This window comes from Nannospalax galili, unplaced genomic scaffold, assembly GCF_000622305.1.
Source record: "Nannospalax galili isolate Female #2095 unplaced genomic scaffold, S.galili_v1.0 scaffold2232, whole genome shotgun sequence".
Lineage (NCBI taxonomy): Eukaryota > Metazoa > Chordata > Mammalia > Rodentia > Spalacidae > Nannospalax > Nannospalax galili.
Genome location: NW_008331696.1, coordinates 528,212 through 552,106, shown reverse-complemented (window position 1 = coordinate 552,106; position 23,895 = coordinate 528,212). Strand labels below are relative to the sequence as shown.

Sequence of the window (23,895 nt, the reverse complement as noted above, 5' to 3'; positions counted from 1 at the left end):
TGTGGGTGTAGAGGTCAAAGGACAACTACGAGTCATTCCTTAGGCACCATTCAGCTTTTTATAAAAGAGAGCCTCTGACTGGCCTTGACCATCACCAAGCAGGCTAGGCTGGCCAGCCAGTGAGTCCCTGGGATCCACCTGTCTCCACCTCCCAGCACTGAGATTACAAATACAGCTACCATGCAGGGGTATTTTTTATGTAGGTTCCAGGAATTGAACTTAAGTCCTCACATTTGCAAGACAAGCTCTTACTGGCTGAGCTATCTCCCCAGGCCCAAGGGGAAGTATTTTTAACATGCTGAGCTTTATCTTAGATCAATATCATCATTCAGCTAATAGGCTTCAGACAGTGTGAAATGCCAGATATGGACAACTCTACAAAGTCACCAACCTTTATTTCAAGCAACTTTGTCTTTCTACTGCCTCAATCTGCAATTTAAAAAATATGAAAATAAAACAAAACTCATAGGGCAATAGTAATTGCATAAAAGAGAAAACCTCAGTGTGTTTCTTATGACTGATGGAAAAACTGGTAAATAGGTATTTTAAAAAGCAAAGTGTCTGTTAATAAGTGTTTTTGAAAGCACAGCTATATAGATGGTTTCAATTTTTAAAGCTTGAGCCTCCTGGCCACAACTCTCTGATGGCTGTTTCAAGACTTAGAAAAAAAAAAAAGCTTGAAAACTTACAGATTTAATGAAAGTTCTTATTTAACGATACCAACAGCACAATTTATCACACAAATCCAAGCACTCTGGGTAGTGGACTGAACTACACCACGGCACAGGGCTCCAGGGTGTCCCAGACAGCTTTGCTAATAGGAAGCCATTTTAAATAGAGTCTGTGAGGCCAGGCTTTCACCTTTTCTACCATACAGTAACATTTTGCATGTCCCTCGGCCTTGTCCTTGCCTAGGAAGGGAATTCTCAACATCTTATCACAGACACATTTTGAAAATGCTTATTCCACAATTTCAGCATTCACATAAAGCTGAGCTACTACAAAAATGAAGGCTCTGAGAAGTGCCGGCCAGGCAAACCAATCACCGCCCCCCACACACACCACCACCACCACCACCCCGTGGAAAGAACAATGGGTAAATAAAGACTGGGAGCGCAGCAGCATGGCTTAGCGGTTTAAGGTGCTTGCTGCACAAACTTGGCAACCTGAGTTTGATTCCTGGAACCCACATAAAGGTTGGACGAGAATTGATTCCACAAGATTGTCCTATGAACTACATACATACACAGAGCATGGCATGCTCACACACATGCCTACATCCATGCAATAATGTAAAAAAAGAGATTGGGAGTTAACAAGCATTTCACATGTTCTGTGTGTGTATGCCTCAAGAAAATTTAAGTTTTGGAAAATGAACAACAGTTAGAGAATCTCAAAAGTGAAAAATGCATTCTGCCCCTTCCCATTTTAGTGCCAGTACAGAAAAAAAGAAGTACTGTGGTGGGTCAGCGAGCTGGCTCAGCGGGTAAAGCTGTGTGCCACCAAGCCCAGCAACCTGAGTTCAATCCCCGGAACCCCAAGTTGTCCTCTGGGCTCCACAGATGCATATAAGAATAAAATATAATTTAATAAAATTTAAGGTATCACAGCTCACAAAGAACTAGCTTTGAATGCTATTTTTTTCTTGTCTAATGAACAGTAACTGCTCCCCAACCCCAGGATATCTGGAAAGTTGCCATCATGTAATTGAAAGGGATGTATGTGAAAACTTTGTGATCAAAATCCCCACAATTTGTGGTTTCTGGGTTAGACCTGACTGTCTTTTAAAATACAAAGGCATCTTTACAGTTCCTACCAAATAGCAAGCTAGCCATCAACTGAAGAAAGAAATAAAAACCTGGGTGTGTCATGGTGACACATGCCTTCACTACTTGGAAAGGTTCTCACAGATGACAAGTTTTTGAGAAATCTTAGGATTTTAAGTTAATTGGGATCATTAATGAAGAGACTGTTTCGAGGGTCATTCTGGCTGTCTGACCATTTGTAACAATTCAACAATGCCAGTCATACTCAGTATTTAGAAAGCAGCCACTCGTTTGTTTAGGGGGAAAATAAAAATAAAAATAAAAAAAACAACTCCGTTAGTGGATTTGACAGCCTAAACCCTGCCACCTAGAGGACAATAGTTGTACCTTAAAACTTTCTAGAAATCTAGCATGCTCAATTTGCTGAATATTTTCCTCAGTTTTTCTAAACCATGTAATATAGGCTCAGGGGTTAAGAGCACTTGCTGCTCTTCCAGAGGACTAGAGTTCAATTCTAGTATCACACCCAGCAGCTCACAATTGCCCATAAATCTAGCTCCTGGGGAATCTGACACCCCCGGCCCCTAAGGGCATCTGAACTCATATGTACATGTAGCCAAACAGATATACATATAATTAAAAATAAAAAATCTTTAATATTAATATATAATAGCAAATCATATATTACTTGTCTACTATGAAGACTTTAATGATCAGTATACTTAACACTTCCACTTCAAGAATATTTTCCATTGACCTGTTAGTACCCATAAAATAAAAATTACAATTTATACTATAAAGTATGCTGCTTTAGAAAACACCCTTGACCCAGGCTAGTGCTGGGAGAGCATTAGCCTAGCACAGAGGAAGCCCTAGGATCAAACCCTGCACAGCATATACCAGGAGCAGTGGTGGTGCTTACCAGTAATCCAGGACTCAGGAGACAGAGGCAAATGGATCAAAAGTTCAAGGTTATCCTCAGCTACATAATGAACCTCTGAGCCAGCCTGGGTACATGAAACGCTGCCTCAAAACAAAAACTTTTTGATGAGGAACAAGAAAACATCCTTAATTATAAAAAGTTTCAGTTACCTATTATTTTCTAGCTATTAAGCCTAAACTAAAAGCATAATTTGAGGATCTAAATCCTTCACAGAAATAATGTCAGCTACTGACATCAAATTAAAAGCGCAGTCGATGGACAGTACACTGCATCTTCATACTACAGGAACATAAGCAAAACCACGGGATGCTACCAGCAGCCCTACTGGTTCCATCTCCACAGCACCCAGACAATGAAAGTGTAAACTTTTAATTATCAGACATGCTCAGGCAAAACCTGGAATGACTTCTCCAGAACAGGCTGCACAATAAACTGACAGCAACAATCAGAATACAGCCTGGGGTGATGGAACTCAAAACAGGCACTGACCGGAAAATCTTCACTTGTGGTTACCTGGTGTCTGCTTCTATCCTACACTGGCTGTATGCACGGGTCACACTTAAAAGACACCAACTTGAACATGTTCTTTTCCCCATGCAGAGTTTAATTTCGAGAACCTCCAAACACAGCCGTACCCCTTATTCACAGGGGGTATTTCAAGACATCGGAAAGGGCTCTCCTACCTGTGGCACATTTATACTATCTATTCCCCTACATACATAGCTATGATGAAGCTGTGTGTATAATTAGGTTCAGTATAAAATTTAAAATTATTAAGATATACTGTAATAAATGTGTACTTTACTATACATTTTATCAACCTCAGTAATTTTCCTTTCTTTATTAACTCAAGGACTTACCCCTTTCCATTTAACGGGATTATTTTTATGGCATCTCTGTCGCAGAAACTGCCACTATCTACTATTGTACTTTGAGGCCACTTAATAAAAGTAGGGTCATTTGGAATATAAGCACTGTGATATGATCAGGATGGGGACCGAGGAGAGGGCAGTGTGTAGAGTGCAGATGTGGTGGTCAAAGGGTCTTATCCAGGCAGGACAGTCTCTATCATGCTACTCGGAATGGCACGCCGACTTCAAACATGGGACTGGTTCTCAGCTACTGCAGTTAGGACCTCCAGAGCATGGCTGCCCATGGGTAGCTGAGACTGCAGAAGGTGTAACTATGGTTGAAGACCACAACACTTAAGGCTCCCAACTAAAGATTAGTTTTTATTCATCAAGAGGAACAGGGAAACAGGTGTACACCGGGAGAGCCAAGCTGTCTGCGTTTAACGCTGCTCCCGGCGTACTGGGTAAAGCTGATATGGTAAAGTGGGACTCTGGCAAAGAGAGCTCTCCAGCAAGTCCCTCACTGCAGGGCAGGCAAATGCACTTGGTGTTTCACCAAATATCAGTACTACTTCTTTCAGTTTGAGACTTGTCTTTTCAGACTATCAAAAATCAGTCTTACAAAGAATGTATCATCATATATTAAATACACTTGACATTTAAAGTCTTCACTTACTACCCATGACTGTAATTTCAGTGAACATCACTAACATGTGTACTTTCATCCATCCTCAGTGATCATTCTAAATGGGAGGAGATAATTGCAAGCTTCACTGTTTATGTAAATGTCCTCAAATCACTGAATTTGTAGGTGGTTTTATATTTCTGTCTAAAACAATTCCATAATACAGCATTTTCTATAATCAGGATCCTGTCCTGAAAGGATTTCCAAGGAGAATTACTAGCCCTCTGAGTACCTTCGGTCACACTACATTTTTGTGAAGAGAAGGCTTTCCTTAGGAGCATTTACAATGACGCAGATTAGAAGCAAGTGGCATTCCATGCACACGGCGCTAATCCTCCTAATGCGTACAGGAGTGCATCCCGAAGCTCTGCTCCAGTCAGGCACTGTTCTAGACGAGGACCGTGCATACTTACCCTGACCCCTATAATGGAAACTGTACATTTGAGACCTGATTTACATGCTAGCTTCAAAAGCTGTAGGAGGCTTGCAGCAGGACACACAGCTAGTGAGAGTCAGACTACCTCTAAACTCAGGTCTGACTGCAAAATTACACTGGCCCTCATCTAAGAATGAATCCTGGTCTCTCTGGAAATGTCCAACACAAAAGTAATGTGACTTATTGTGAAGGAGTGCATCTGACAGTGCCTTGAAGACTGAGACGGGGTCATTATGCCTCATGCAGCCTAGCTGTTCCTAGCACCGCTGCTGTCCGCAGAGAGCAACATATTGAACCTTCTGGTCCGAGCCTTTCTATTTGTGACACACTTAAGAGAGCCCAGTGCTATTGTACAAAGACAAATATTATTGTGTAGAAAGAGTGCTGATGGTATGCTTCATGCTACCCAGTATTTGGGTATAACTGCTGTGTCTGGCTGCCGCCCTGCCGTTTTCAGAGCTGATGTCACCCCACTGTTTATTTATGTCCTTTCCATGGGAGGGGATACATTTCTGCCTAAGACTGAAGTCTGGTTCTACAAGTGCAAGAAGGCGACTGAAACAGCCTGACGGACAGCTGCAAGGCCACCCACGCACACGCAGGGACACGGCTCTCAGCTGTCTCTACTCTTGAGCCCCAGTTTGTCCTGACCCCATACAAATCTGGTATTCCCACTTTGATGTTTATGAACTGATTGTACTTAGGATAATGATTCAGGGGTTAGAGAAACTATTATTTACACAAAGTGTGGTTAACACCTCATCATTTTAAACTGGCTGCGCTAACAGCACCCACTGTGTTGTTTTCTGTTTTCCCAAGTCTGCAACATGCTTTTGCTCTGGCACTGGGTCCAATGTGCACTGGGATAGAATGGATCTTTTAGACAACTAAGATGCTTCCACAGGACTCTACTAGATGAGGAGGCACCCAGACAGAACCCCACAACAGGGGACTCACTATTAAAATGGTACAGTGCTCAGGAGTTCCTCTGTCGGTCACCGTCAGCCTAGTTTACAGAGCATGGCAGCATATTAATTCTAAAAACTCAGGCTAAAAAGAAACTATTATTAATAGGGACCTAACAGAGACAACAGTTATCCCATGATATAGTTTAATTACACAGTAATTTATATCTCTTTCAAAATGTTCAGTTAGGAACATTACAATAGTACTTGAATACACAAAATAAATTATATTCATGAAAGTTTATGAAAAATGCTTAAGACAGACTTGTAATTCTGAAATTCAGTGGTGTTTTAACCACACTAAATATACAATGTAATTTTCTTCTCTTCAGAGTCGGGATAGACACAGTAGCCACATGAAGCTACAGGGAGACCCTGTCTCAAAAAAGAAAATTTTTGAAGTAAAATTCAGTAAAATTAAAGATTTCATTCCTCTGCATCTTTACTCAATGGTGAAATGTTCAACAGCCTTCTGTGCTGGTGGCTACCACTGTGGAAGGAGCAGACGTGAACTGTGTCTGTCACTAGTGTCTATCAGGAGAGCACTGGAAAAGTCTTAAGAATTGTGTTCACTCTTCCAATATGTTCGCTTATCTCAGTTGAAAACAAAGAGCATTTACGTGTGCATGCCGGCTACATGGGAATTAGGGTTAGGAAGGGAAGTGAGGGCACCTCATATTAAAATCCGCTCCGCACCTAGACGAAAAAGCCATCAGTGGTAACTCTAAATTATGCTCAGTAGACTAGATAACAAATACTGAAGTTCTCTAAGCTAGAATATCCATATTGGCTTAAAGGATCAAACGTTATTTAAGGGTTAGAATGCATTTTCCATCAGCGGAATTCTGATTAGCTCCATCAGAACTCCGCACTGTGCACAAGCAGCAGTCATGGTTCTAAATGCCTCCCCCTGCAAGCATTCCCCTCTTTGTTCATCTGCTCACAGGCCCCTGGAAGGATGTGTTTAACTGAGCTTTGGAAAAGCTCACCCTGAGAAGAACCACCCAAGCCCAGGCTTGGTTCATCTGCCATGCTGGCCAAAATCCAGGCTCCTGTTTGCTTGGGAAGGAGTGAGAGGCTTTCCATAGGCACAGAGTAGAACTCTGCTGCTTCCCAGACCTGTTCTTTCTGCCAGCTTACTTCCAACAGTCTCTGTGCTCATGATATGCACAGGGCTTAAAGTCTCCTCCCCCAGCACTGACACAGAGAAGGGGAGACAAGTGTCAGTCTTCCAGGTCCCAACTGCTAGATGTAGGGAAAGAGCAAGTAGAATCTGACTTCTCTCAACTGGAGAATCTTCCCAATCCCCAAACCAAACCAACATGCACAGCACTGAGAGATTATATTCACAGCCCTGCGCAAGCTTTGTTATTCCCGGGCCCTTATTAATATAAAACCTAGTTTCCATTATAATAGCTGTATCTACAGGGTTGAAGGTGCACATATGAGTGTGGGTGCTTGGGGAGGCAAAGTCAGCCTCAGGTTTGTTCCTCAGGAGCTGCCCACCTTGTTTTCAAGCACCGACTCTCGCAGGGGCTTGAAGCTCACAGATGAGGCCAGGCTGGCTGGCCAGCTCCAGGGATTCTCCTGTCCCAACCTCCCCAGCTTTGGGATTACAAGGGTGAGCCACAACACCTGGCTTTTTATGAGAGTTCTGGGGATCAACTCAGATTGCTGTGCAAACATTTTCCAACTGAGCCATCTCCCCAGCCCATAAAATGTTTCTTTTAACAAATATTTTTAAAAGTCCTAGTAGAAAATAGAATTATTCAAGTTATCGCTATTTAATTGCCCCACTACTCAAATCATAATGAAAACTTACTGCAGATATTTAACCTTGATAAGGAAAAGGAGAGTCAACTTCCTGATCTTTATGGGCATTTTTAAATGAACCCTTATTTTACTATAAACAAAACATATATAGGGGTAGTTCCTAGAATGGATAATGAATCAATGCTATCTAAATGTTGGAACTTTCAAATTTCATTAAGATACATAAGGCAATAAAAAAGAAGCTCCATTTTCTTTTCATCTAAGATAAAACTATATCATCGTTCCTGGAAAACTACATACAAAACACACTTCTTTAAGAAATCAAATGCTGCCTGGTGGGGTGGCATGCACATGGAGTCCCAGGTACTGAGGAATCTGAGATAAGAGATCTTTGAGTCCAGGAGTTTGAGGCCAACCTGGGCAACAGAGCAATATTCTAGCTCTTCAAATTTATTTAAAAGCAAAATGAAATTACAGATGTTAACTATATCTATACTGACTTTTAAACGAGTTGTTTTAAAAGGGAAATTCATGTGGCACAAAGACATACACCAAGCACATTCATGGTATGTCAGTCATGAAAAGATTCTGAAAAAATAAAATGTCCTTCCCATGTCACCTATGACTCTTTCAACACATACATCAATAAAAGCATATGATAAAACTAACAAAAATACACAAATCGGAAGAAAAAGTGGCCTGAAGTTTGCAAGGCCAGATTGCTTATTTGTTTGAGCTCCTTCAGCATTCCATGAGGTGTCTCCTCAGACTCCCCCTCTCTGGCAGACTAATACGTGTTTTCAGTGTCTCAAAAAGACAAAAGAAAAGGAAAAAAAAAAAAAAGTGTGTGTTCATCCTTAGTTCTCCCTATACTACAAGGCTGGATTTTGCTTATTTTACCATCAAGGCAGACACAGAGCCAGACAATGTATCTGCATGACAAACTCATCACAGTCTTCTCTCACTCATACTTTTTTGTGGCAACTCAGTTATTCTGGAATAAAATCCCTTCTGAGAAGAAACTGAATTATTTTCTTCCCTACTTTCAAGTTTGAAAGCCTGGTTCAACTTTCCTAAATTATGAGCCCTACAAAATGTAAACATGAGAGATTTCACCCATTTTAATCTTCCAAATGTGTTCTTAAGATAAAAAAAAATTGAGGATGGCCCAGAAACAGTTTAATAAAAGACAGTAACTATTCTGCAGAGTTGAAAGTTTGTGAGTAGAACAATTTTTTTCCCAAAATTACCCATGTGTTCGATTATGTTGAAATAGTCATCTGTATTAAGTTAGATCAGGTCCACTCAGCATTTGTGTATTACTACTGAGGAATATTTGTTGGAGTCTATTTGGATTAAAGTAACAAAGTATCAACTACATAATCTGATATAGGACACTACAGTTTAAAAGCACACCTTCAGTTTTTCCACTTCTCAACACAGTGGGGGTAAATTTTCTTTCTGATAACAAATAACAGGCCAGGACTAACTTAACATTAGGGATATAATACCTGTAACACTCAAATGGGTCTGAAAATAGAAGCATCTCTGCTCCAGCACACTGTTGGGGGCAGGGTTAGCCTTCAATGTGTAAGGCAGGTTATTTTAGATGGCAAAAGAGATGGGTCCTTCTCAGAAGGAACAAATCGCATCGATTACATAATCCCCATACGCACTTCCTAACTTGAGAAAGTTTCACAGAAATTTTGGACTGGGATTAGTCTTATTTTCTTTTTGCTTAATGACTAAACATTAAAGCCATCTAATTTCACAACCTTTAAGGCAACAGTACAGCATGCAGTTGAATCAGATGCAATACTGATGTGCATACTCATCCTCTGACATTATCACTTCGCTGGTTGGTAATCCATCTAAAATTTAAATTAATCCAATTACCAAAGGAGGGAAAAAAGAGACCAAAATGTGTTAAAAGGAAATCTGAAGAAGTGCAAATTAAACATGATTATTTCTACCTCAGTAACTTCATCATCCAAAACTAAACAATGAAAAGTCGGGTGTGGTGGTCCTGGAGGCAGGAGGATCTCTGTGAGATCGAAGCTAGCCTCATCTACCTAACAAGTTCCAGGCCAGCTGAGGCTAAGGGTATATAAAAGGAATTAATATGAAAGATCTGGAAATTTTTAAATCATATTTGCCAGTGTATCTAAAATTAAAATCCAAAGTAATAGAACTTTAAATTTTACTCTGTAGGGTTTTTTCCTCAGAATCTTACCAAAACAGATGACACCAATTATTCCCCCAAGGTGCAGAAATACGGATCTGAGGTGCAAGGCAGGGAACTCTTACTTCAAAAAGTTAGCTTTAATTGTAAACTCGAAACAGTGGTGACACTATTAAAACATGATCAGTGTGTGTCCACATGTAAGGACCCTAGCAAAAAGCATGTCGTGCTGCTCGATTAAAAAAAAAAAAAATTCTTTATACAAATATTCTGGAAAAATGCTTTAAGTTATATAAAGATTGAAACTCTAATTTTAATAAAATTTACACATAACAGAGGAACGTTGGAGCAAAATGGCCATAGCCGCATCCCACGGCTCCAGGCCTCAGTCACTTGAGGGTCCTGCTCTGCTGTCGTCTGGCCCATCACTGTCCTTGTCCCAGTCCTTCATGGAGGCGCCCATCATGAAGTCATCCCGCAGAATCGACCAGCCCGGGCCCTCTTCTGATTTCACTGCAGTCTGAGAAAAGTTACAGATTCAAAGTATTCAGAAACCAATTTAACCATAAAAAACACCTTACAATGCAAAACAAACTTTTCAATGCTCAGTTTGGTAAGAGATGAAAGCAAGGTGGCTCATGACCATCATATACAAGGTGGCTCGTGACCGTCATATACAAGGTGGCTCATGACCGTCATATACAAGGTGGCTCATGACCATCATATACAAGGTGGCTCATGACTGCATATACAAGGTGGCTCATGACTGCATATACAAAGTAGCTCATGACCATGCATATACAAATGTACAGTGAAGCAAAATATTTTTACTTATTTTTGTTATTTTATTTGTATGATGGTTTTATCTACATGCATGTAATGGCCGTGGAGGTCAGGAGAAGGCACAGGATCCCCTGGAACTGGAGCTCCAAATGGTTATTAGCCGCTATGTGGGTGCTGGGACCTGAACTCCCAGTCCTCTGCAAGAGCAGCCTGTATGATTAACCCTGAGTCATCTCTCCAGTCCCTGAAGCAAACTATTTTAGCAGCTCCATAAATGAAACATGAAAGCAAAATAAAAAATTCTGGAGTTGGAGAAAATAAAGTAAAATCTAGATTTGACATCAATTTTAAATATCTGGACACCTAAAATGACTTACATATCAGTTAACCTTCAGTGATGATGTATTTGAAACTTCTTTGCAAATTATTTTAACACAAACAGAAACCTAACAAAGGCTATTTTAGCCCAAAGTAAATGAAAAGAGGGGAAGGGAAACGCACTCTGTGCTGTGCTTGGTTGTCAAAGATGCTATCTCACTTCGACTTTACAAATGTGAACCAAATGTTTCCCAATTAGGTTATGATCTCACTACTAACCAATCATGTAATCAGAGACTAATCACACGCTGAAATTATAAATAACTGAAGCAGGCAATGGACCTAAGCAGCTGATTCATTCCATTCAGTCATAAGACTGAGAGAATAATTCATAAAGCCTGTACAGGCTTTCCTTTCATGGTACAACAGCACCTCCTTGTGGGGTTAAATAATACAATACAAGCAGCACTAAGGACTCTTCCCTCACTCCACACATTTACACTGTCCACCACAGTTCTCAGTGTCAGGAACACTATGGTGAACAAAGCCCTGTTTTCAGAGGTAACCAGTCTCTGGATACCTATTCCATTTGGGGATCATACATCATGTAAAAAGCATTTTTTAAGAAAAGAGGGTATCAACAACACTTGCTAGCTTATACAAGATTATTACCTAAATCTGCTAAAACTTTTATTTTTTATGGACACTATTACAAGTAGGGGAAAATGTTCTACTAGCTTGTTCCTATATTTTGGGATCAAATAAGTAAATAAATCAATAAACCAATAAATCAGATCTTGTACCTAAATACATTCCGAAGATGAGATAGCATATAAGTTTGAGTAGATTTCCAAAGTGACTTAGTATTTCAAATATCAGGGTACTGTACAGTAATTTAACCAACATAAAAACTCAGAAAACACTCATGCTGTTTTAAACCAACAACAAAAAACAGCCTTTCACACCCGAGAAGAGTAAGGCAGGAGGTAGAACAGTCCTCAGGAAGAGTGTCAGCTCTCTGCACTGCCTCCTACTGCATTAGAAAGCCTTCCCTTCTAAACCTGAAATTCTCCTTTTATTCCGTCAAGCTTACTGGATAACGGTCTTCTCTGACTCAACCCAAGCTGTTCTTGCCAGTTTCCTTAGGTAAGAGAGGAGCTGCTCCTGATTTACAGGGGTTACCTAGAGTCAGCACTTACTCTGTCAAATTAACAATTTAAAACTTTCAATCAAAAAAAAATTTTTTTGAGCTAGGGTCTCACACTGTAGCCCAGGTCTGTCGGTAACTTGCCACAGCCCACACTGGCCTCTAAGTCATGGAAATCCTTCTGCCTCAGCCTCCTGAGTGCTGGAATTATAAGCATGAGCCATCCTACCTGGCTTCAATTCAGTTTTAAAGTGGACAGCATATACAAATTACTGCCTAACAAGAAGCTGTCCTGACTGATACCTGGGAAAACACATGCAATCTCAATGTTAAGTCTTGTTTATAGAAGTCCTTGTAACATGCTAATCAATATGCCACCAAGAGGTTGGAGGGATGGCTCAGTGTTAAAGAGCACTGGCTGCTCTTGCAAAGGACCTGGGTTCAGTTTCCAGCACCAACAACACGGCAGCTAACAACCAGCTGTAACTCCAGTTCCAGGAGATCTGATCCCCTCATTTGACCTCCCCAGGCATTGCATGACACGGGTGTTCTTAGATGCAGAAAATACTAGCACACATTAGAAAAAATAAAAAGCCAAGGAGGGGGCAATTCCAATATGCCTGACTTCAGTGTGCTGAGATGAGCCCTTTCTAACTTAGCGTTTTAAAGTCCGGAGAGCACCAGGAAGGCTGAGGCCAACCGAACCAACGCGGAAGGGAGCACAGCCAAAACGTGAAACGGGTATCTCACAGTCAGAAATAAACAGCACAGACCAATGCAAAGGGTCAATCAGAGTAGTGAAGGCAACACACTAGATTATCCAAAAAGATGGCTACCATAAGGAGCAGTGACAGCAACAGCAGACTGCTCAGACCTCCTCTCCGCCATCATCCAACTGGAGAAACAGCTCAGAAAGCTTTACAGGATACAGGTGATATTCCTCTTCTGATTTTAAGGCAACCACCATAGTCTCTATCAGTGTGTCTTAAAGTGTGAGTGAGCATTAGCTGATGGCTTTAGCATCCAGATCACTTGAAAACCTGGTATAAATGTAAAATTTGGGGTCCCATTCTGAGTCTACTGAATCAGAAACTCTGAGGTGGAGCCAACAGCCTGTTTGAGCAAGCTAGTAAGCAATTCCAAGGTTTGCTGAAGCCTGAGAACCACCAGGCTTTAAAAGGGAAAATATTTCTTTTTTTCTTTTTTTTTTCCTTTTTGGTCTTTTGGAGACAAGGTCTCCCTCTAGCCCCAGGCTGGCCTTGAACTCAGAGATCCACCTGCCTCTGCCTCCCAAGTGCTAGGATTAAAGGTATGTGCCACCACATCCTGGCAAAAAAAGAGAAAATATTTCTAAGTAACAGTTTCATTCAACTGTTCAAAATCAAGTACATTTTACAGCCCAGAGGGAAATGTTTCAGAAAATCCAATGCTGTATTTTGGAAATCCAGCATTAGACCTGGTTCTATGTGTCTTAAAGATGGCCCAAAGTTTTATACCAGAAGCAACAACTGGGGGGAAAAAGACATTAAATAATTTAGTACTAACAAGTGTGGGCTAGCATACTTTAAAAAGTAGAACTCCTATATAATCTATCAACATGGAAACTAAAGAAAGACAATTCAGGGCTAGTGTGATGGCTCAGCAGGTGGAATTGTATGCAGGGCTGACCACTTTAGTAGATTCCTGGATTCCCCCAAGGCGGCACGAGAACCACTCCTGGGAGTTGTCCTCTGACCTCCACAGGTACAATACCAGCCCACAAGCATCTACACACACACACACACACACACACACACACACACACAAACACATGCACACAAGCATGCTAAATAATAAATCCCGGCTCTTTTCTGACCCTAGGCCTCCCAAGTGCTGGCAGGCAGATCTTTTTCCTCTAGGCATAAGAACAGAGGTATACGTAGCCTATGGAAAATTTGAGCAGTTACAAAAAACTACAAAATTAAAAAACAAAAACAAGGGCTGGAGAGATGGCTCTGTAGTTAAGAGCACTGGCTGTTCTTACACCCACATGCACTGACATGGGGGCTAACAATCATCTGTATAACTCCAGTTCCAGGGGACCCGACATCCTCCTCTGTCCTCTGCAGGCACTATACAACACAGGGTGTATTTACACACATGCAGGCATAATACTCATACACATAAAAAATAGATAAATAATAATAATAAACAAAACCCTGCCCATAGAACCTGCAGGGAAGACTGGGGAGGGGGGGGAGTCCACATGCTCACAGCTCCAGCTGGAATTCTGGGACTATGTTCCAAGCAGGAACAAGCAGCAAAGGACAAAAGCTAGAGAATACAAACAAACAAAAGTAACTTGCCAGAAAAGGAAACTGGCGGCTCAAGAGAAGAAGTTTTAGGAGGAGGGACATGTCAATACCCTCAAAGAGCTAGGAGAATATTCTGGGTAAGGAAGCGCAGTGGCTCTCAGAAACACTGAGTGACCAACAGCTTGAAACTGGAACCCAAGGCAGAGGGAGAAAGGAACAGACACAGGGTAGAAAGATAAAATAAGGAAAGCACACCACGCACACGCACAAGGGGGGGGGGGGGGGAGGGAGAGAGAGAGAGAGAGAGAGCGAGAGAGAGAGAGAGAGAGAGCGAGAGAGAGAGAGAGAGAGAGCGAGAGAGAGAGAGAGAGAGAGAAAGAAAGGAAAATAGAAGAAAAAGTAACGTGGAAGATCTGCCAAGGAGGTTCAATAAACGCGTAACAGCTCTTCGGTCAGCGTCCCTATTCCCTACTGGCAATGTGGATAACCCCTTCAGAGGATGGCGTGATAAGAATAGGAGGTAGGAGTTGGCTAGGCAGTTAGGCTAAAAAGACCCCAAAGAAAAGTTGCCAGTTTCTTGGCTAAAACTCACAATGTCCTTGGGCCTGTTAGCAACCTACTCCATTCCAAAGGCCAAAATTGTCAAAAATATTTGGGAGCTTATCTAATCCTTAAAAGATTTTAAGGTTACCTCTTCAGAGGGGGCAAATGCTAGAGTAGCAAAAGCCCCATAAAAAAAATAAATCAAAGAAGAAAGAGTACATGAAGTTATCAGAAAAAAAGTGGTGGGGAGGTATGGGAGGAGCTGGAGGGGAGGGAGTGGGCATGGATTTGATCAAAACACCTTATATGCATGTATGAAATTCTCAATAATTTATTTTAAAAAACAAAAAAAAAAGAATTGATATTAAGATGAACAAGCACAAAAACAAAACAAAACAACACATAACTGTAAAGAGAAAAAACAGAGCAGAGGAACTCAACAAAATACTTCGGATGCTGAAAGGAAACAACTTGCAGCTCCCAGCAGTGTTCAGACCACTGCCATGAAGTGGGAGGTCAGAACAGGGTGAACGTTTACCTCCTCTAGAGCCTGTCTCAAGAAATCTACAGACAATGTGAGACAAAGGGGGAGGGGGCAGTCAACCCAGTGAGGAAAAAGGAAGAGTCTCCAGATTCAGAGGGCGGACGGACGCCACAGAGTAGCAACTTCACACCAGGCCTGGAGGAAACCCAAGGCAGTGTGACTGGCTCAGGGCACGGCCTCCAGCTGTGTGGCACAGGGCAAGGCCTGCAGGGAAGGCTGTTATCAATAGACCATCAGCCATTCTGATGACAAAGCCACTGGAGGAGGTTTTACCAAAAAAGTGAGTGAACAGAGAAAAGAAGATATAAGAACCTGGACACATGCAATCAGGAGAAATTCCAGAGGCAGCAAATAGTTCAAATAGCAGAATTACCATTTTTGGTAACCAGGGAGCAAAGGAGAGCAATGGGTCCCATACAAAGGGGAATGGAGACTTCCAGTAGGAAAGAATGCTCCAGCAGGAATACAGAAGTATGAATGCTCCAGGACGATACAGAGCAAGAAACAGTGGTCCCTGGGCAGAAGCCACATGGAGTGGGCTGAGAGTCAAAACAGCTTTATTTTATAATAAATGGGTTTTTGGAAAAAATGTGGCTTTTAAAACTATATGCATTAAGGGAGCTTCATTTATGAGAACTGATTCATTAGTGTCCTCTTTACCCATTCTATGCTCCATGAGCCTTGTCCTCTTTACCCATTCTGTGCTCCATGAGCCTTGTCCTCTTTACCCATTCTGTGCTCCATGAGCCTTGGGTTAGAGGTGCATTGTAGACGTGTCACTTCATACACAATGTGGGCAATTCGGACAATGCCTGTGTGTGACCAGTTGTGAAACACAAGAGGTCACAAATTATTAAGAGTCTGCAGAATGCTGGTCCTTGGACAGGATACCTATATGAAACTTCACCCACCCAGGGCTCAGGGAGCATTGTGTAAGAGGGGTGGAAAAATTCTAAGAGCCAGGGAGGAGGTGCACCACCATACGGAAATAGAATCCTAAAACTCCTGGGACCTGGGACCCTGCTCATATGATTCTATGGCAATGGTGTCAGTGTACCCAAGACCCATGCAAACTCAAGCAGACAAAAACCCAGCACAGAACTGTGGAAATGGACAGCAGATCCCAATCTTAGCTGAAGAAATATTGGCAACTGATTCCTGCTGGGTGAGGAAGAGCTGATCTTCCTAAAATGGACTCTAGATAAGCTGACTAGACCTCAGTAGATGAACTTGCACTGAGGAACGTCTGGGGACACTAACTTGACACAATAGGTCTTAACACAAATGATAGAGTGTAGGAATTCCACTGGGGAGGCTATGGAAGGGTGCGGGTGGGGACAGGGTATAAAGATGATTAAGGCTGATTGAGATGCTCTATACGAAATACACAAAAATTCAATATAAACAAATTTTTTAAAATTATATGCATTAAAAAAAACTTTAAAAAGCAAGACAGGAAAAAAAATATCTATCTACCTAAACTATTTCTACAATTTAAGTCTCCCGAGCTTCCCCTATGGTCATCTCAAGAACAGCTCTGCCAAGGAACCCTTTCTGGGGCTTTAAGCATCTGCTTTACTGTTTAACTTCATTTAGTTTAAAAAGTCACAACCATGAGCTGTACTAAGAAGTCACTGTGCTAGCTAGACACTTCGGATACGGCCATCCTATTTCTAACTCTCTCAAGGACCCTGGCCAGGAAGGAATTACCATTTCCACCTTCTCATTTTGTACAAAGAGACCAAGGCACAAACAAGTGAGCAACTTCCTTGAACCCAAGAGTTAATGACTGAATCAGTACTTCAACACAGATAATTCCAAGGCTCATGCCCTTTCACAATACTGCAATGTGCTACAACATAATGCGTAACGAAACACACTGCTTATCACCTGTCATGACCTATTAGCTACACAGCAGAACTAGCACTAAAATCAATGCAAAGAACATGCCTAAATACGCTTAAGTCTTTTCTGGATTTGGGGTTTTGTTTTTTTTTTTTTTTTCAGTTGTTTTACTTGTTGTTTTTGAGCAAGGATCTCATGTATCCCAGGCTGGCCTAGAGCTTACTATGTAGCCAAGGATGACCCTGATCATCTAATCTGTCTACTTCTACTCTTGACTGCTGGGATGACAGGCTTGCACCACCACACCCAGTTATGCAGTGCTGGGGAATGAATCCAGGACTTCAGGCATGCTAGGTAAACACTCTATCAACTACATCCCTAGCCTTTTGTCCTAGTTTGCTCTTCATTGCTGTGACAAAACACTCTGACCACTACCAACTTGGGGAGGAAAGGGTTTATTTATCTTACATCTCCCGGGTCACAGTTCATCAGGGAGCCCAAGGTAGGAACTCAGGGCAGGAACCTGGAGGCAGGAGCTGGATATGAGTTTCAATTTACTTGTGTTCATAAACATAATTTTGCCATTGGCCATACCACATAGAGCACCCAGAGTGCAAAGACAGATGAGAGAATAACAGCTTAATGCAAAAACAGGAGACCCAGGAATGGTGGTTCAGGAGGCCGCAGCAGGATGATGGACACAAACAACATAACCACAGGAGAAGGCCTGAGGAAAACTTCAAATATGAAGGTATCATGGCTGGCGAGAAGCCTCAGAAGCTGAGATGGCTCAGGGGTGAAGTCACTTCTGCCAAGCCTGATGACCGGAGTTCAATCCTAGGACTCACATGGTGGAAGGAGAGAACGTACTGGCTCCCCATTGTCTCCATCTCCACATCCATGCAATGGTACTCATACATACATACACACACACACACACACACACACACACACACACACACACACACACACACACATACACACACACACACGCACACCCCAGGAATAGAAACCCAAGACACTTCTATACCTGAATCTAGTTAAACCATTGGCTCCAACTCCACAGATAGTTTTAAAGGTCCAGGACTTGAAAGTAATGAATAACTTCTTCAACTGGGTTTAGATCCAACCGTATCAAGTCAGTTTCTGTGCTGTGGAGGGACACCTGACATACCTGTCACGCACAGCTTAAGGGAGGAAGGCCTCGGACTCATGTTTCAGGTCTTAGTCGGTCATGGCTAAAGTCTATGAACTACCACAATAAGGAATCAGTCGTGTTATAAATCAGTCATGTTATGTTAGCAGATGCTCACTACCCTTAGACCGAAGCTATACTTTGTGACAAAATATCTGATGAACCACTTAAAGGCTGATTTTGGCTCATGGTTTGAGGCTCCATTGGTTCTTGGGGGAGAAAAATCTCCACAGTGAGGCAGAACAGCATGACAGGAGCACATGATGGAGGACACTTCTCACCACATGCAGCCAGGAGGCAAAGAAAAGGAGAGCAGGGGACCAGGATCCCAGCATCTCCATCAAGGACATGCCATCAGTAACCCAATTACCCAAAACAAACCTAACTCTTAATCAATCTTCCACTTTCCAACAGTACCTTAGACTGTGGATTGTACCTTTTCTTTTTTTCAATATTTTATTTACTATTTTTATTTTATGTGTGTGAGTGTATTGTCTGCATGTAGGTAAGTGCACCCCTGTTGTGCAATGCCTGCAGAGGTCAGAAGAGGCTGTCGGATCCCCTGGGACTGGAGTTATGGACAGTTGTTAGCTGCCATGTGGGTGCTGGGCTTCGAACCTGGGTCTTTTAGAAGAACATTCAGTGTTCTTAACTGCTGAGCCATCTCTCCAACCCCATATTGTACCTTTAACAGATGGACCTTTAGGGGACATTTCAGATCTAAACTACAGCACTATGCTACCACATTAAGTAAAGACTATAATAAATCAAAACTGGTCAAGTTATTAGTCTTTCAGCATTGCTGTAGAACTGTACTGATTAAATCACCTCAGGCAACCTATGGATAAGCCTTCATGCTTACACTGACTAAAACATAAACTGATTAGGGAAGATGGCTCAGTAGGAAAATGCTTGCTATGTAAGCATTAGGACCTGAGTTCAGATCCCACGTATCCATGGACGAGAGTGGGGTAGGCAGCACATACCTGTATCTCACTCCTGCAATGCAGAGAAAGGAGGATATCAGAGATTTGCCAGCCAGCCAGTCTAGTTAGATGAGGAGCTCCAAGGTCTGTGAGAGACCCTGTCTCAAAAAAAAAAAAAGTAGGGGCTGGAGAGATGGCTCAGCAGTGAAGAACACTGGTTGTTCTTGCAGAAGAACTGGGTTCAAATCCCAGAGCCCACGTGACAGCTAACAACTGTCCGTAACTCCAGTCCCAGGGGATCTGATGGCCTCTTCTGACCTACAGGGGCATTGCATGACACAGGTGTACTCACCTACATGCAGGCAATACACGCATACACATAAAATAAAAAATGGAAAAAAAATAAATTGGGGGGGCATTAAAAATATTAAATAAAAAAAAGTTAAAAAAAATAAAGTGGAAAGCAACAGAAGACGCCTGATGTTGGCTTCTGGCCTCCACATATACACACGTGTGTGAGCACCTGCATACACATGTGCTCACATATGCATCACACACACACACACACACACACACACACACACACACACACACACAACTGATTAAGCCAAGAATGTAATCACAGGATGCAAAGAACAAAATAGCACCTCTCCTTTGGACTGTTTTTATAAAAACCTTTGATCAAAATCACACAAAAGCAATCCATCCAAATTCTGGAGAGAAAATAACTCTTAAAAATGTTAACCCTCTTCCACTTGAATTCAGTTGTACCAGCAGCTACTATAAGAACTGAAAAGGGAGATTCAGAATTATCCATTAACCCAACACCAATGATTTTTAACTTCATTTCATTTGCGGGAAGAAAAAGTCAAACCGTTAAAAGAAGAACAGCCATATCTACAGTGAGCGGTCTGCAAGATCTGATTTCATTTGATTCCTTTAATAAGACTGCTTGGTTTTCACTTTCAGGTAAATCGAGAAGTTTTAGCACTGGCTTAATTCATCTAAATACTTTTGTTGTTAAAATATTTTAGCAAAAATTTAGCTACAGTTCATTATCTCCCTATAGTTAATTAAAATGTATCTTAACACTCTCTCTGAGACAAGGTTACATGAGACATTTCTCTACATTCAATAAAAATGTACTCTGGTAGAACTCAACAGCAAAATGCAGTCTTCCACCTCTTCAAAAGTAGAATTCAAATACCAATGGCTATTTTAAGGAATCATGCAAGATATCTTAACATCTCATTGGTCATAAAGAATTAAATGTTCTCTTTTGAATGCATGAGTTTTGATGAGAAACCTATAGCTCAAGATTATAGAAAAAACATACCAACACAAACTCAACTTTTCTCTGGTTCTCAAAGAGCTTTTTTAAAATTTTATTTATTATTTTTATTTTATGTGTGTGCGTGTATTGCCTGCATGTAGGTAAGTGCACCCGTGTCGTGCAATGCCCACAGAGGACAGAAGAGGCTGCCGGGTCCCCTGGAACTGGAATTATGGGTCTTCTGCAAGAACAGTCAGTGTTCTTAACTGCTGAGCCATCTCTCCAGCCCCATCAAAGAACTCTTAATATTTAAATATCTTGATCAGTGTGTGCCTTTTCCATCTCTCCATAATCTTGTTTTAATTAGTTTTAAATGTTTTTCCAGGGTAATAGTCCACATAATAAGTTCACTAAGGCTTTATTTCTGTTAACTCTTTGTGTAGTTTCAAATTTTTGTGAATGACATGGTGACACAGGCCTGTGTTCCCAACTACCGAAAAGATGAAGTAGGAGGGTCACCCATCCAAGGTCTGAGCTACATAGGAAGCAAGAAAGCAAATCAGTAGTTTCCAGATTCAGGTAGGTAATTAATACAACCAAATAAACGAGAAAAGCACGCTAATGTTAAAGAACATCTAGAAAGGAAAAGAAAATCAAAATACTGAAATTAAGCCACCATTAATTATAGTTCAAGTACATGTTAAATGTACAGTGCTCTAAGAAAGTCTAATTCTTCCTTTTCAACCAACTACTCCTAAAAACATGTTTTGCTGGCTTTTTTAATTCACTGAATCACTGCAGTGATTTCCTTTTCCATCCCTGCTTACATGATCCAACTTACATGTCCTTACTCGAGTCAGTTCTGCTTGGCATTGTCTATTTCAGCTTGCTATTCACATATCTAGCTCCATAGAACTGAATTTTAGGAAACATTTATTCAATACTGATTTTCAATATTACTAAGTTAAAGTTCACTAAAGCAGCTAAAAAAGTCAAATGTAGTATCTCAAGGCAATATGCTCTACACATGCTAAATCAGGAATGGGAACTCTTTAGAACACCTTCTACCAATTCAATTAGCACTTTGAATTCATCAGGAAAATAAGAATGTAATCCAATGTCTTCTTAATACCACAAATTTGTTAGAAAACTTAGATGAGAAATAATATGCAAAAATCCTCTTTTAAAACATGAAGTGTTGCTGGGCGTGGTGGCGCACGCCTTTAATCCCAGCACTCGGGAGGCAGAGGCAGGTGGATGGATATCTGTGAGTTCGAGGCCAGCGAGGCCAGCCTGGTCTACATAGTGAGTTCCAGGTCAACTAGGGCTACAGGGAGAACCTGTCTAAAAAAAAAAAAAAAAAAAAAGAAATGTTAGCTTAACAAAACCAAGCCATATCCAAATAAAGAATGTGAATAACATCCATTCGTATATAGAACTCAATAAAATATTTTAAAAGACATACTGCTCCATCAGAGCTCTTTGGAGACAAGTGGGGTTCTAGGTATAGGACACAGAAAACACAAAGGTTTGGACTCAGAAATCTTGTCCCACAACATGAAGCCCTAAAATAACAATGGGGCCATACAGCAAGGGCACTGGGGCAAGTTCACAAGTAACTATTGTCAGGCTTGCAAGGGTGAGCATCAGACACATGACCGTGACAGACTGTAAGCATTCAGTGACTAAAGTTCCCTGTGTCCTGATGTTTTAAAAGATGGACAAAAAATAAAGTGGAGGAAGGCTCCATGTCAATGCTAGTGGTGACTGAGCCCCGCTTTGCAGTCTGGAAAGCAGGACTTGAAAGAGGAGATATCAACCCCCATCTTTAGAAACTTTAGCCCATTCTCCCAAAATGTTAGCTAGTAAATTAGAATGAAAGTGAGGCAATTTCCTACTCCCATGCCATACATGTCTCAGCACTGATCAGTGACGATGCTGAAGGACAAGAGCAGGTGAAAGCAAACTTGCATCTGCCTGGTGTGCATCCCGGAACCTACCTCCTAGTGCTCAGGATAGGGAATACATTTTTGCCAAAGTAAGCATTATCTCTTTGGCCATGGAAAACCTCCATTATTATACGGAACCCTCTGACAACATGCCTGAAATATTCAATACTGAGTATCACACCTGAGAATCAATAATGAAGGATAAAATTTAACATAAATTTCATCCGTGGTTAGGTTCTGATTTCTAGCCTCCAAGAACTTAAAAGGCACCATAAGAAAAGAATCAGATAAGTTCAACTCATGCATTGACTACTAATTCAAGACTCTTCAGAAAGATAGTGTCGTCTGCTGTTGAGGTTCTGTTTAACTGGTCCAGGATAAATGACAAGATAAAAACCAAACACAATGTGTTAACCTTGACTGGATGAATCCTGGTTTTCAAAATGATAAAAGAATCTTTTGAATTTTATGGTATGTGAATTATATCTCAAAATCTCTATTTTTAAAATTTCTTATTTTTTTTAATTTTATGTGTACAAGTGTATATTGTCTGCATGTATGTAAGTGCACATGTTGTGCAATGCTCACAGAGGTCAGAAGAGGGCGTCAGATCCCCAGGAACCGGACAGTTGTTAGCTGCCATGTAGTTGTGGGAATTTAATCTTGGTCCTCTGCAAGAGCAGTCAGTGCCCTTAACTGCTGAGTCCTCTCCAGCCCCCAAAGTTCTATTTTTTTTTTTGGTCTTTCTGAAGCAGGGTCTCCCTGTAGCCCCAGCTGTCCTGGAACTCACTATGTAGACCAAGCTGGCCTTGAACTCACAGAGATCCGCCTGCCTCTGCCTCCCGAGTGCTGGGGTTAAAGGCGTGCGCCACCACAAAGTTCTGTTTTTTAAAAAGAGAATCTTTGGCACTCACATGGCTACAGCCTTCAATTATCAGCACAAACAATAAAAATCCAAATGAGGAGGAAGACAGGCAGACAAAGAGGAAACAAAGCATGCAAGGGTTAATGATTCCTAAGCCTACTAAGAGAAACACAGGTAGTCCTCACACTATTATTTAAAATTTTCTTCTCGTGTAAGGGAAGTTTTCATAAAAGAACTGAGTAAGAAGGTATTCTAAATTTGTATTAGGGGCACAGTGCTTAAATGTAAAATGAATTTGATTCTAGTAAATTTTAATTCCTAGCAAAACAACTAGACTCAAAACTAAGCAAATATTTAGTTCCTCAAAGCTATTCTTTTGCAAGAGTTACACATTACTAGACCTAACATGCAAAATGAGTGAGAATTTTTCAAATTAATGTAATTGGTATCAAAACTATTTTAGATGTCTTTTGAAGTTTACAGATAAGAAGTCATAACTTTTGATATCTTTTGAAGATAATCTTTTGAAGTTTTCAGATAAAAAGTTGTAACACTTAACATTGGTTTCTAACGTTAGAATCCATTTTGACTACTATTTACTTAGAAAAAAAT

At 41.1% G+C, this 23,895-nt stretch overlaps 1 protein-coding gene across 1 annotated transcript in view; it reads right to left on the bottom strand.

Moving 5' to 3' along the window:
* Window positions 1–9,720: 9,720 nt before the first annotated feature.
* The window catches only part of Rrp15 (ribosomal RNA processing 15 homolog), a 37,109-nt gene continuing 22,934 nt past the window's right edge, over window positions 9,721–23,895 (bottom strand). Inside the window, exon 5 of the mRNA XM_008826854.3 lies at window positions 9,721–10,121. Coding sequence (XP_008825076.1) covers window positions 9,987–10,121 — 135 coding nt within the window. The 3' untranslated portion in view covers window positions 9,721–9,986. The remainder of the gene's footprint in view (window positions 10,122–23,895) is intronic.